The sequence below is a fragment of the Calypte anna genome, chromosome 1, assembly GCF_003957555.1.
Source record: "Calypte anna isolate BGI_N300 chromosome 1, bCalAnn1_v1.p, whole genome shotgun sequence".
NCBI lineage: Eukaryota > Metazoa > Chordata > Aves > Apodiformes > Trochilidae > Calypte > Calypte anna.
In genome coordinates, this window is record NC_044244.1 from 126,107,602 (window position 1) to 126,121,465 (window position 13,864).

The 13,864-nt window shown below is 39.7% G+C and overlaps 1 protein-coding gene across 1 annotated transcript in view; it reads left to right on the forward strand.

The window, feature by feature from the left end:
- Positions 1 to 13,864, forward strand: part of MID1 (midline 1) — a 147,346-nt gene that overhangs the window by 109,042 nt on the left and 24,440 nt on the right. The window contains exons 4-5 of the mRNA XM_030450956.1: positions 8,058 to 8,165; positions 11,229 to 11,377. Coding sequence (XP_030306816.1) covers positions 8,058 to 8,165; positions 11,229 to 11,377 — 257 coding nt within the window. The remainder of the gene's footprint in view (positions 1 to 8,057; positions 8,166 to 11,228; positions 11,378 to 13,864) is intronic.

Below are 13,864 nucleotides of genomic sequence, written 5' to 3' on the forward strand. Positions count from 1 at the left end.
CAGTGACTCAATGTCCTTCTTGTAGAGAGAGTCCCAGAACTGAACACAGCACACAATAATGTATGATAACAGGCATCATAGATTGCTTATAAATCAAAATTAACTAATGCAGAAGGTAATACTTTGTGCCTAACATCAGAGAGTATAATGTCAGCCAAAATCTTGGGTTTGGAACCTTCTGTCTTTGAGACATTTACCTTTATGTGACAAAATGGTTTTAAGTTCCTCTTTTTTTCTGCCTAATGTAAATAGCTGAACAGCAAATAAAGCAGCAAGGAGACCAAAGGCATTGGTCCTCCACAGAGCTAAAGATTCCAGATCCTGGATGAGAGTTTTAGGTACTGAACTTAAGCCAATGAGGTCATTGGCTTCAACTTTATCAGTCCTTTGAACTTCAGAGGTCATTTAATTGTTTTTGGTTTTCTACCCAAAATGAAACACAGCAAGGGGAATACTTTGCTCAACATGGAACAAAGGCTTAATGTGAGGAGGAAAAACAAAACAAATAAGTCAATATAATTCAAAATATGTTTTCATTTTTAAGTTAAAAAAAAAAAGACTAACATAAAGGACAAAAATAATGACTGAAAATAAAGAACTAAAATGTCCATTTTACTGCATCTTGAAAAACAAACACCTCCTTCTTAGAGGTCAGTTTCACAGTTTAATCTAATCTTAAACCTCATTGCTGCCAAAAGTCATCCCACTTCCCTCCCCACTGTTTTTCTTTACCTGCTTCCCTCATGTTCATGCAACATCCACATCAGTCAGGTGAGCTCAGCCTGGGTGGCCACACCAGTTTTTCATACAGATAGAAAATGGGGAACATCTTTTTCCTTTTTCCCAGTATGATCCCAGAGCAGTTTAATCCAGTTATGAAACTGTGGTTTGTCTCTCTGTGAATTTCTTCTTTCCAATGTGCTTTCTGATCCTGGGAAATGTCAGCTCTAGTTCCAAAATGATGCTGCATTTGTGTTCTGTTGTGTTCACTGAAGAAAGATTAGTCAGTCCATGGACTTCACAGCTGTCAGCATGAGTGCCTCTGGGGCACCTCTTTATGAGAAGTTTCCAAATCATCTGAGTTTATGATTTTTTAAAAAGTTTTTAATGGAAAACTTAAAAAAACAATTTGTTTTCCATGGAACTTCTGGAGTTGTTCTGTTTTATTTTGTGATTGGATTGTAAATGTCACTGGAGGACTGGTAGGTATCTTGCCACTTGGTTTCTCAGCAATCTACTTCAAAGCACAGTGGGACAAAAATTTTAAAGCAGAATTTTAAGGAGTAACACGAGTATTTAAGACTTCTAAAAAAGTTTACTTTTAGTCAAGATTGGGACAGATAGTCTTATCAGCTTGACCTAAAGTGGTTTAGTTATCTTGGCCCAATCAGTTCTTCATTCACAGAATTCCTAGGTAGCCAGAATAAGTTGCTGTATTTTTTGCACTGACCTTTGTTTAACCTGCTCTGAGACTGCCTCTAGACACAGGTCTCCTGGTTAGAGATAGATGTGGAATGCAAACAAAAACAAAGCCTCTGGCACATTTGAAATGGGAGATGACCACTCCTTTTTCTCTTGTGCCAGTTCAGAACAAAGAAGTTGTAGATGATCCATTCAGATGGCAAGCTGATTAATCTTTCCAAAGGCACAGTTTGTCATAATTGATAAAATCAGTTTTACATTTAGATTAGATAAGGTCTGAAAAAGCTTTATTGCAAGTGTTGGGTTTGCTCTATAGATGACTGAGTTGAATAACCCATAATATTAGGCAGGGACAAAAAATGAAAGAAGTTTGAATCCATGACTCTCATTCATTCTAGCCATCTATAAAATGAAAGGGAATAAATGTTTTCCGAAATGCACATTAATCAGTATCCTTTGTATTTATATTGAATAAATAAATGTAACATGGATGATGTTAAAATATGACTTATTGTTTCTCTTTAAAGAAATGGTATACACTTTACACAGAGTCATTAAGAAATAGATAGGCCTCTCTCTTGAGATTAGTATAATCCTTTAATTCATCTAGAGTTTCTAATGCCAGAAAGTATGCTCCATATTTACATGACAATGGAGATAGTTTTCACAGAATAAATAGGTATCAGCTTTTATATGTCAACACATTATTTTTTTCTTAATTTCTGGTTTTGCTGTAATTCAAGATCAAAATCTGGAATGAAGTACATTACAAGAGTGTTACAGTTGTTAAGTGGAATAATTGCAATTTGCTTTTCTTATCTTTTTGTTTATTTGGGAGTATGTAGTGATTCTACAACCACCAACTCAAATCCATAAAACAAAAAAACCTGGTACCTCTTATTTACCTGTATGACCCCAAGTGTAAAGAATTTTTTCAGGCACTGAAGTGATTTTTAAATAGTAAATCTGAAACTTAAATACATACCTCACCTTCCAAATCAGACTCTTTCTGCAACCTACTTTCTTCTACTTTGTATAACCAGTAAAGCACTAGTGAGTAAAAATTACTCTGGTTTTGGTGAACTTATTCCATACAGTGTGGTTTTAAAAAAGCAGACTACCTCTAATTTAGGGTGTCTAATTTTTTTTGTCATGTAGAGATTATTTGCTGATAGAACTGAAATAGAATAGAAATGCTGATGTGCATTTCTATTTGTGGACCAAATTGCCTCACCCATAAAGAATCCCAAAGGAAGAGTTTTGCCCCTGCAAGGAAAATTCTCCTGAGACACTAAATCCCCCTTCAATTCCAGTATATTAGATGGGGAAGTTTTCATGGGTATGAATCTAGGTCTGTTTGCCTTTGAATTAACCAGAGAAGCTCCCCTCTAACCCTGAACCTCTAGCTGTGCTGTAGTTCTGTGATTTCCCAAACATCTGCTGGGGACTATGAAACCACCACATTCATTTTCTTATGACCTAAGATGCAATTTAGCTCAGGTCTCTGAAGATGAAAGCCAAGGAAGCCTTTGCAGAGAGCCGAACACTTTCCAAAGCAGTTCTCAGCTTTTGGAAAGTTCTCAGCTTTTTCCCTCTTCCCTTTGGGTTGGGAAGGTTTGTTGTTTCCAGCTCCCCATCAGACATCTGAAGAACCTCCATTTTCTGGGTTTTTTCTACACCCACTCCCTGAGGCAAAGGCCAGCAGACCCTATCCATCTGCCTGGAAAAACTGGAAAGAACCCTGAAATTATTTTTTTTTTTAGTGAAGTGAGGTCATCAGATATTTCAGCAATAGGAATTAATTCCCCACAAAAGCAGCAGGACTAGAATCAATTCTTGCTGGTTTGTTTGCAATAGAAATGTTATTAGTTTTACAAATTCATAATAAAACCTCCTAGTCGTTTTTAAATCTGTTTTGTGTCATGGAAGAGAAGTTTATACAAACAGAACACAAAGCCTTAGGTTCATAGTAGTTCTGGATACAGATTTCTAAGGAATTTGCTGATGCTAATATTAAATGTATTGATGTCAGTGAAATTTGCTATAGAAAGGTGTCCTCAAGTCAAGCATTAGCTCTCAGATAATAGATATCTCAGGTTAAGGAGTCAACATTCATCTGTGATGGAGGAAGCCCAGATATAAGTCTGCTCTCTGCATAATTCAGAACCTCCCACAACCAAAGCGAGCAACACAGTCTCCAGACTTTTCTAATGCAGCTCTCAGTCTCCTTTAATGAACTCCTTGGAAAGAGGGCTTGTTTTAATGTGGAAAAATGTAGAACATAAAACCTCAAATATTTTCACTAGACAGAATTCGCATTCCTTGGCCAGCCCCAGCTGGAAGTTATTGTCAAGGTTGCTGTTCATCAAAAGACTCAAGCAGAAGGAAGAGCCTTTTTTTTTTTTTCTGTAGCACCTGTACAGCAGAACCCTGTTCCATGCCTCTGGCTCTTTTGCCTGACATATGACTCCTCAGAAACATACAAGTAAATAATTCTCAATGCTAATCTCACAAATAGCCCCTTTAGGGCCACAGCTAATATGGTGCACTTAAAGTTAGGCATGTGCTCAATTATAAAGTTATTACTGAATCACAGGCCTTGTAGGCTGAAAATTTGATTAAGGAGTACTTCAACTTGAGAAAAAAACCTAGAGTAAATGATTGCTTTTTTGCTTTTTTTTTCATGCAAAGCTCAGCCATATCAAATACTTTTGGAATATTCTTTTGACTTTTAATAAGCTTGTGCAAGCTATAAAGTCAGAAATGTCTTCAGATGAAGTTTATAAAAAAATTAACTTTTCAGAATTCAAAGAAAAAGAGAAGCCTGCAGTCAGCGTGTAAGAAATCCAAATTTTTTTTCAAAACATTTTGTTTTTCTTCTTCTATTTTTTTTTTTTACGTTTTGATTTAATTAATACTTTATTATTCAGAGCAACCAGAGCATTAAATGAAACAATGTTGACTTAACCTTCCTTTAACTCTATGTTTCATGATGGTTACTCCACAGATAAATTCGATAATACAGCCATAGAATGGTTTGGGTTGGAAGGGACCTTAAGGGTCTGCTCGACAGAGCCAATTTGTGATGTAAGTGGTGATAGAAGTAACCCTTTGAGTGGAAGGTACTAAAAAACCCTGTGAAGTAGGATTACAGGTCATTAAGTGCCAAAGTTGGCTCTGGTGTGAGCAGACCCCAGAAGACATACAGCAGGACCATGGGCAAAGTGAACACACTTGTTGCCACTAACTGAGCCTATTTAGGATTCCCTGTTTTCTGGTGGAATTTCAAGCCACTAATGAAGCTGGAGCTGGGACAAGGGAACCTTGCACACTGCAGGACTCACTGGACACAGCTCTGCAGAGTTTCACACCAGGGCACGGTGCTTGACAGGAGGTGTGGTGCAGCAGGGGGGTGATGGGGTGATGAGAACTGGGGGAACAGGAGGGATGGTGTTGATTGCCTGGTTCTTCTAGACTTCCTTAGGGGTCAGTGGAGAGACACTAACACTGCCACAGGCTTTGGGTAAGCTGCTCCATGGTCTTGAAGGCAGGAGGGCTCTGCAGAGGGACATGGACAGACTGGAGAGATGGGCTGATTCCAATGGGATGAGGTTCAACACGGCCAAGTGCCGAGTCCTGCACTTTGGCCACAACAATCCCATGGGGAGCTCCAGGCTGGGCACAAGGGAGAGCAGCCAGGCAGAAAGGGACCTGGGAGTCTGGATTGACAGAAAGCTGAACATGAGCCAGCAGTGTGCCCAGGTGGCCAAGAAGGCCAATGGCATCCTGGCCTGTATCAGGAACAGCGTGGCCAGCAGGTCCAAGGAACTGATTCTGCCCCTGTACTCAGCCCTGGTGAGGCCACACCTCGAGTACTGTGTCCAGTTCTGGGCCCCCCAGTTTAGGAAGGATATCGAGGTCCTGGAGCGGGTCCAAAGAAGGGCAACCAGGCTGGTGAAGGGACTCAAACACAGACCCGATGAGGAGAGGCTGAGGGAGCTGGGGCTGTTCAGCCTGGAGAAGAGGCGGCTCAGGGGAGACCTCATCACTCTCTACAACTCCCTGAAAGGAGGTTGTAACCAGGGGGGAGGTTGGTCTCTTTTCCCAGACAGCTTTCAACAAGACAAGAGGGCATGGTATTAAGTTGTGCCAGGGGAAGTTTAGGTTGGATATTAGGAAGAATTTCTTTACCGAGAGGGTGATCAGGCATTGGAATGGGCTGCCCAGGGAAGTGGTGGATTCTCCTTCCCTGGAGATATTTCAGAAGAGACTGGATGTGGCACTCAGTGCCATGGTCTGGTAACTGCAGCAGTGGTTCTAGGGTTGGACTCGATGATCTCTGAGGTCCCTTCCAACCCAGCCAATTCTATGATTCTATGATTCCTCATGGAACATGGTGGAAAGCCAGGCAGAGCAAAAAAATAGGCCCCTAGAGCTGTGCAGTGGGAGGACTTTCTGCATCTTCACCTACTGCCTGCAGAGCTCCCCAGCACTTTCAGTACCATCTGACTCCTTCCAGAAACAAATAGATTTTCTCATTATACTCCTGATACCTTTATTAATAACAAAGCCTGTAAAATATGCAATCAAACTTTAATTTTATGAAGGTTTGAGAAGGATAATCCAAAACCTTAATGAAAGCAGGCCTTCGTAAACAAGTCCCTTGTTTGCCCTGAGGACACAATGTATTTCACATAAGAAGATTATTAGTAAAATTGGACCTGGTCCAAATTTAGATATATAAGAATTTGCTTAATCTTAATGAGCTCCATAATATGCTTACAGATAAATGCATGTTTAAACACATTGCTGGAAGGAAAAAAAAAAAAAAAAAAAAAAGAAGAAGGCCAAGGCAGATCAAGGGGCTCATCAGACTGAAAAATAACCAAGGGGGGGAAATACAGTTATTTCTCATCTGGAACTGTTCCCTGTTGCTGTTCACCACTAGCTCTTACTGGCCCAATGGAAAGGTGAAGTGGCTCTAGGAGCAATTGACATGGGCTGAAAGCTGCTCTACCCTCTTAGGAAAGTGCATATGGAAACACAGCTCTGCAATCAGTGCTTTAAAATTTTTTTTAGTCTAGATATGAATAGAATTTTTTGCCTTTTTCTCTGACTCTTTCGGGATACATGTGAGCTATACATATATGTTCTATGTATTGCTGATGGAAAAGCACATTTTTCTTATCATACAGAATGCTGACTTTTCATTGAAAGGAATCAGTCTGTCCCAGAAACAAAACATTTTCAGCTGAGAACCAAAACTTTTCCTGTTTAAGTTTTCTTAGTTTTCAACAGAAGTCAACATTTCCCATAGAAAAATAATATTCTATGCAAGGGGGTTTTTTGAGTGTCAGAAAGAGTTTCACAGGCTTATATATTTTTACTGTAGAAAACTCCATCAGCACAGGTATCGTTTTCTATTTCTATGCAGAGGCAAAGTGGTAATAATAAAGCTTGTCAATACACAACTTGTTAATTTCTCTTGGATCTTTGCTAATCTGAAACTTTCAGGAACCACTATGTGGACACTGAAAATAATAAATAATATGTTCAAATGTTAAATTCTTCAAATCAGACATGAGGAATCATTATGAAAGTAACCAAGATGAAGCAGAGAATATATCATGCTACTACTGTATGACTCCATAGATTGCACCATGAGTATTTAGTACACATCAAAATGGAGATGATAGACCTGGCAAAGTTTCAGAGAAGGAAAACAGAGATGATTAAAGGCACTGTATGGCTTTCATACAAGGAAAAGCTGAATCATTATACAATTAAAAAATTAATCCCTTTAAAATTAGTAGAAGTACGATGAAGACTCTTCAATGTAGAAATGGAGCCTTGCTAGAGAAAAAAACAGTGTTATATAAAAGCAGAGGCAGCACAGTGTTTGTGGATAGGTTTCAGTAGTTCACTGTCCTTTCCAGTAGAACTTGAGATCATTTTATAGAGCTGGAAGGAAACAACTTCAGAACCCCCTAAAGGAGGCACTTGTTAATTTGACTGTGAGTTAATCTCTGGTGCTCATTGCTGTAGGATGGCAAGGATACCTAAAATTTGCAGGGGTTGAGAGGCTAAATAAATCCACAGAAGAGAGCTCTTCTGAGGGTTAGTAATGGTATAGATATTGTGTATGGGACAAGAAGACTTTGCAAATGACTTGAGGATGAGAAAATATTCATGTTGAGACTTCTCCCTAAGATGCTTTACGAGCAGATGCTGGCATGAGCAGCAGGGAGAGATGCTCCTATAGACCTATCCAATACTTCTCTTATGTGTATTCAGTGCAGCCCTATATATGGCTTGAATCTCTGTGACGTGTTAGACACCTCCTGAAGAGCCTTCATTTCTCACTGATGTGTGCTATAAGTGACATCACTCAGTACTCACAAGAGCTGGCTTTTCTCACTTGAATTACAAATACCTAATGAGTATCTATCTGCAAGTAGTTCTCCCTGCAAACAAGAAGCTCAGGCTCAAAGACAAGGAAAACAAAATAGCACATACATTATACAGAACAATGAGCAGAAAATGCCAAACAAAACAATCTGCAAATTACAAATTTTAAATTAGAAAAAGGGAAATTGCCAAAGAGGTTTTACTAACCAAAATTATTTGCTTTGTAGGTAAATGCATCCCGCCAAGAAACCAAACTGATGGAGGAATGTGACCAGCTCATTGAAATAATCCAGCAAAGACGACAAATAATTGGAACCAAAATCAAGGAAGGAAAGGTAAAAACTTTACTCCTTTAGATCTCAAGTAGGTCAACACTGCTTCCTTGTACATACTGCTTTTTGACCTCAGTAAAAGGTCAAAATTACAATTTTGTAAAAGTCCATATGTAGTCCTGGATACTGCTGCTTCATGTAAAGAGAAATTAAATATGTCAAGATTAGTATGCTAGACCTCAACAGTACATTTGGCATTTCTACTACTACATGTGACTATGATTTTGTAGGATAACCACAGAAATGGTGTCACCATCAGTAAATGATAATTAAATTATGTCTAATTAATGATTCCTTTACTCTGTTATATGTTTGACAGTGTTTCCCTTGACGTTTTCACTTGCACAAAGTGTCACAACTTTTGGTGTCATGGCTGGCAGTTATCTACATGAATATGTTAGTCTAGGTATTTTAATTATTTATGAAAATATCACATAAAAATCATTTCAGTCATTGTCAGTCTTGAGAACAGGACATCTAATTTATTTACCAAAAAAAGGATTAAAAAATATGCAGGAAGTTACATGCATGTGCATCTGTAACTACTGAAGTACTGAAGTACAATGTTTGTATGTGACAAACATACTGAGTGAGAAAAATCTCTTCTATTCAAGTTTCAGCAAATTTGGCCAGCTACCCGTTAACTGAGAAACACATTTGAGTTCAAGTACTGTTCTCATTTTCTAGGTACATGGTGTTTACTCTTTAACTGCTAAACTAACTAAGCCAGATATAAACTCTACTTGTGTGGGAAAAGCTCAAGAAAGGGATAAAGTCAAGAGCAGGTTAAATGGTTCATGCAGCTGTCAAGATATTCCAATTAACTTGAAATAAAAAGCCTGTAGGCAAGGGCTGACTTAAACATGTTTGAAACCACAGGTCCTGTGCAATATGTGGCAGAACCTGAATTTCCTCATGCTGTTAACAAAATAGAATTCCCTTCAAAATGGAAAAGATGACCTTCTGTATTACTGTTTCAACTCTATTTTTCTATGCAGTGAGACCAGCTGCACTTCCAATGAAGTAGAAAACTCTGTTCATTTGGATTTGTGCTAAATACATGAGTTCCTTTTAAAAAATCTATTGCTTGCAAAGATGTATTCTGATGTCCACTGGAGCATGGAAAATTTATAATACAATTTAGTCCAAATTTATTTGAATACAGTTGATACCAGAATTCGTTGCCATTCTTTGTTCAATCAAGTTTTATCAGTTGAGGTCCAGTAAAGATCCGCAATACTTTACCTCAGATGATGAAGGATTTCAAAGTTTCAAGAGATCATTATCAAATGTCACAGAAAAATCTGCCCAGTGTACCTTCTTTTAGGAGAGCCTGTGGCTAAGAGTCTTTCTGGAAGGTAGGGCATGGAAAATCTGTCCATGGAACTACAGTTACGGCTACAGAGCTGGAAACAATCAGGTACAAAGATCCTTCTATGACTTTAAGGTTGCAGGGACACACAAGTCTGACAATATCCTTAATTGGAGCTCTATCCTTAATCTTATCTATGACTTGAAATCTTTAAGATCCCACAGAGCATGTAACAGGAAAGAAAAACAATTAAATATCAAATAAATAAGATAGTTTTACTGCACATGTCATTCCTGCCATTGAGGGGGCAGGAATGAGGAGCAGTTGTCTTCTTGAAGACGATGATATAAAAAAGAATCAAACAAACAAAAAACTTAGTTCACATGTAGACCTCACTAATTACTACAGGTCTTCTGACTGCTAAAAGCTCTCAAGGTAACATTTATTTCAGTTTCATGTTTCTTCTGTTAATTAATAAATTCATGAAGAGATGAGCTGCTTATTCCTGCAACGAACCTTTTCCTGGTTAGTCTGATGTAGACCAAATCCTAAGCTCTGCAAATGCACAGTTAGAGAAAATATTAAGGCATTAGTTCAGCATAGAAGCTGATCAGCTCATTAGCATTATCAAAATCTTTGTTTTTCTTTAGAAGAAATACCAGTGTTACAGGGCAATGATAAGTTGGCCAGTATTTTTTCTTTTTGGAAGTTTTCCAAAAGGTTTATTTGCTTATTGGTTTCTGCTGCTGGGTAGGTGCACTGAGGTATCCTTGTCACTGGTTAGGATGCAATTCAACTCCTCAGGTTCATAGCTTGTGCCCTAATTGCTGATGCTGGGAACTTTATGAGGATTATAAATTCAGGTATTTCTGCCAGTTTAAACTCTACATGAGTTTACTCATTTTCTTATGTAACTGGGCTTTAATGCCTTTCTAAACTCCAGAATTATTTAATTTCCTGCCAATTTCTTACTCCTCTTCAAACTATGATCCTGATGTGATAATAACAGCAAGGACTCCCAGACCTTTCAGAAACTAGAAGTTTTGTTAGCCAACATTGTCTTTAAATGGAGGATTAACCATGCCTCTCCCTAACCTTTCAGCTAATGATTACAGTCACATCTACTGTGTTTATCTCCAGCACGTATGTTTGCAGTAAAAATAACCAGCTCTCCTGCCCCACTCTGCTTTTGTCCAGTTAAAAATATCCAACAAGAAAACACCCTGTTTGACCAAAAAGCACATAATGAAAAGGGCAGGCATGTATTGTTAGCCAAATTGAACAGTCTTTTTTCCGTCAAGTTTTCTTTTTTTCTTTTTTTTTTTCAGATTATTTTTTATGAAGCTTGTCTCAGCAATAGGGAAAAAGTAGTTCATCTGTAAGATGCCTTTAACACAGATGTCATCAGTTCAGGGAAACAATTATCTAAATAGCCCTTAGTTATCATGTAAGCAAAAAGTACCAGGAAATTACATTTCTTCTGTTGGAAAATAGGCCAGCTGTGCTTGTTTTGGCTCTCTCCTGTTGTTTCCCATGTGGAAAATATTCAGGCAGAAAGGCTGTGCCTGTCCCCTTGTTAAAAATTTTACGTGGCTAGATGGGGCTCACCATTAAGCTAGTGTGAAAAAATCTCCCATCAGTGAAGCCATTCATCTTAACTCCCTTTTTGCATTCCAGCTTTGCCTCGGAAGTGCAAAAGCAACCGTGATTTGTGACCTTAGAGATGTGACTGCTTTCTTATGTTTCCACTCAAGGTGGTGAGGTTGAGGAAACTGGCTCAGCAGATTGCGAACTGCAAGCAGTGCATTGAGCGCTCCACGTCCCTCATCTCTCAGGCTGAACAGTCACTGAAGGAGAACGATCACGCCCGCTTCCTGCAAACTGCTAAAAATATCACTGAAAGGTAAAGAAGAGAGTCTTCTTCAAAAAAACAGAACAGTCTACAAGAAGGGCAAGAAGGAGGACCCGGGTAACTATAGACCGGTCAGCCTCACCTCCATCCCTGGAAAGGTGATGGAACAACTTGTTCTTGTCACTATCTCCAGGCATATCAAGGACATGGGGGTCATCAAGAGCAGTCAGCATGGTTTTATCAAGGGTAAATCATGTTTGACTAACCTCATAGCCTTCTATGAGGAAATTACTAGGTGGATAGATGATGGTAGAGCGGTAGATGTGGTTTATCTTGATTTCAGTAAAGCATTTGACACCGTCTCTCACAGCATCCTTGTAGATAAGTTGACCAAGTATGGGTTTGGTGATCAGGTAGTGAGGTGGATCAGGAACTGGTTGAAAGGAAGGAGTCAGAGAGTTGTAGTCAATGGGGCTGAATCTGGTTGGAGGTGTGTGACTAGTGGAGTCCCTCAGGGGTCGGTACTGGGACCGGTGTTGTTCAATATCTTCATCAACGACTTGGATGAGGGTATAGAATGTACCCTCAGCAAGTTTGCTGATGACACTAAGCTGGGAGGAGTGGCTGACACACCGGAAGGCCGTGCTGCCATTCAGAGAGACTTAGACAGGCTGGAGAGTTGGGCAGAGAGAAACATGATGAAGTTCAACAAGGGGAAGTGTAGAGTTTTGCATTTGGGGAAGAACAACACAATGTCCCAGTATAGGTTGGGGGCTGACCTGCTGGAGAGCAGTGTAGGTGAAAGAGACCTGGGGGTCCTGGTAGACAAGAGGATGACCATGAGCCAGCAATGTGCCCTTGTGGCCAAGAAGGCCAATGGCATCCTGGGGTGCATTAGAAAGGGTGTGGTTAGTAGGTCAAGAGAGGTTCTCCTCCCCCTCTATTCTGCATTGGTGAGGCCGCACCTGGAGTATTGTGTCCAGTTCTGGGCCCCTCAGTTCAAGAAGGACAGGGAAGTGCTTGAAAGAGTCCAGCGCAGAGCTACTAAGATGATTAAGGGAGTGGAACATCTCCCTTATGAGGAAAGGCTGAGGGAGCTGGGTCTCTTTAGTTTGGAGAAAAGGAGACTGAGGGGTGACCTCATCAATGTTTTCAAATATGTAAGGAGTGAGTGTCAGGGAGATGGAGTTAGGCTCTTCTCAGTGATGACCAGTGATAGGACAAGGGGTAATGGGTGTAAATTGGAGCACAGGAGGTTCAAGTTGAATATTCGGAAAAATTTTTTTACTGTAAGGGTGACAGAGCCCTGGAACAGGCTGCCCAGGGGGGTCGTGGAGTCTCCTTCACTGGAGACATTCAAAACCTGCTTGGACACGTTCCTGCACGATGTACTCTAGGTGGCCCTGCTCTGGCAGGGGGGGTTGGACTAGATGATCTTTCGAGGTCCCTTCTAACCCCTAGGATTCTATGATTCTATGATTCTATGAACATCAGTTTAAGGCAGATGGTTTGTCATAGTTGCTGCGTGTCTTGCCCCACCACAGATGTGGCCAAAGCCCAAAGCCAGGGGGAGTTACTTGACTCATTGCCCCAAAGCACTCCTTGGTACCGGTGTGAGAAGGACCTTAATGCAGTGCTAAATCTAAACATCTCTTTGAAAAGAGGAGCAGTCAAAAAAGGGTGCAGAATAAGATTTAGAATGGTAATATCATGCACAAATGAAAGTGGTTGCCAAGCAGATGTCTGGTGCCTAAACACACTAAAAAAACAGGTTTCTGGAGGCTGAAATTTCTATTCCATGAAAAATTCTGAGATTGAGAAAGAAATGAGGCAGTGAAGATTTTTGGAATTAACTTGATGGATTAATATTCTACACAAAAGAAAATGTGGCAAGGTAATGAAATTCATAACGTAGGGAACCTACACCATGCACCTCTGAGGTGGCCCATTTGAAGAGCTGGGGATTCAACAGTCTGGGTATAAGGAAATTATGGCAAGTGCTGTGTTGAGACCCTACATGCAGGGAATTTCTACTGCTTCTAGGACCCTATCTCCTCATCAGCATGCCAGATACATCACGAATCCAAAGAAGAGGGAACAAATGTTTCCAGGAAGCTGTGCTGTCAGAAAATTTGGTCTAGTTTTCAGTGCAACACAGTGAATGTTGAAACATTCACATCGAATTTCAGCAGTATTTTCTGATGAAAAAGTGTTCTGCTGGAATTGTCTGTTTAGCCATCTGCCAGGAAACAAAACAAAACAAAAATAAAAACAACAAAAAAGGAGAATGCGTGAGGATATTGAAAAAGAAAAGTATAGTAAGTATGCTCATTTGTTCAACTATTTTTTATTTCTGGGTTCGCATTTTATTTTCACATTGTCCAGCCAATTTTCACCTAATTCAAAGCATGAAGTTCCCTGTTCTTATTATATATTTTCTTAGGTCTGTCAATTACTCTGGAATGCCATATGCAGATTCTCTGAATATCAGAATTTGCTGTAGATATTTACTCAACTTACAAATGAGCCAGGAACACT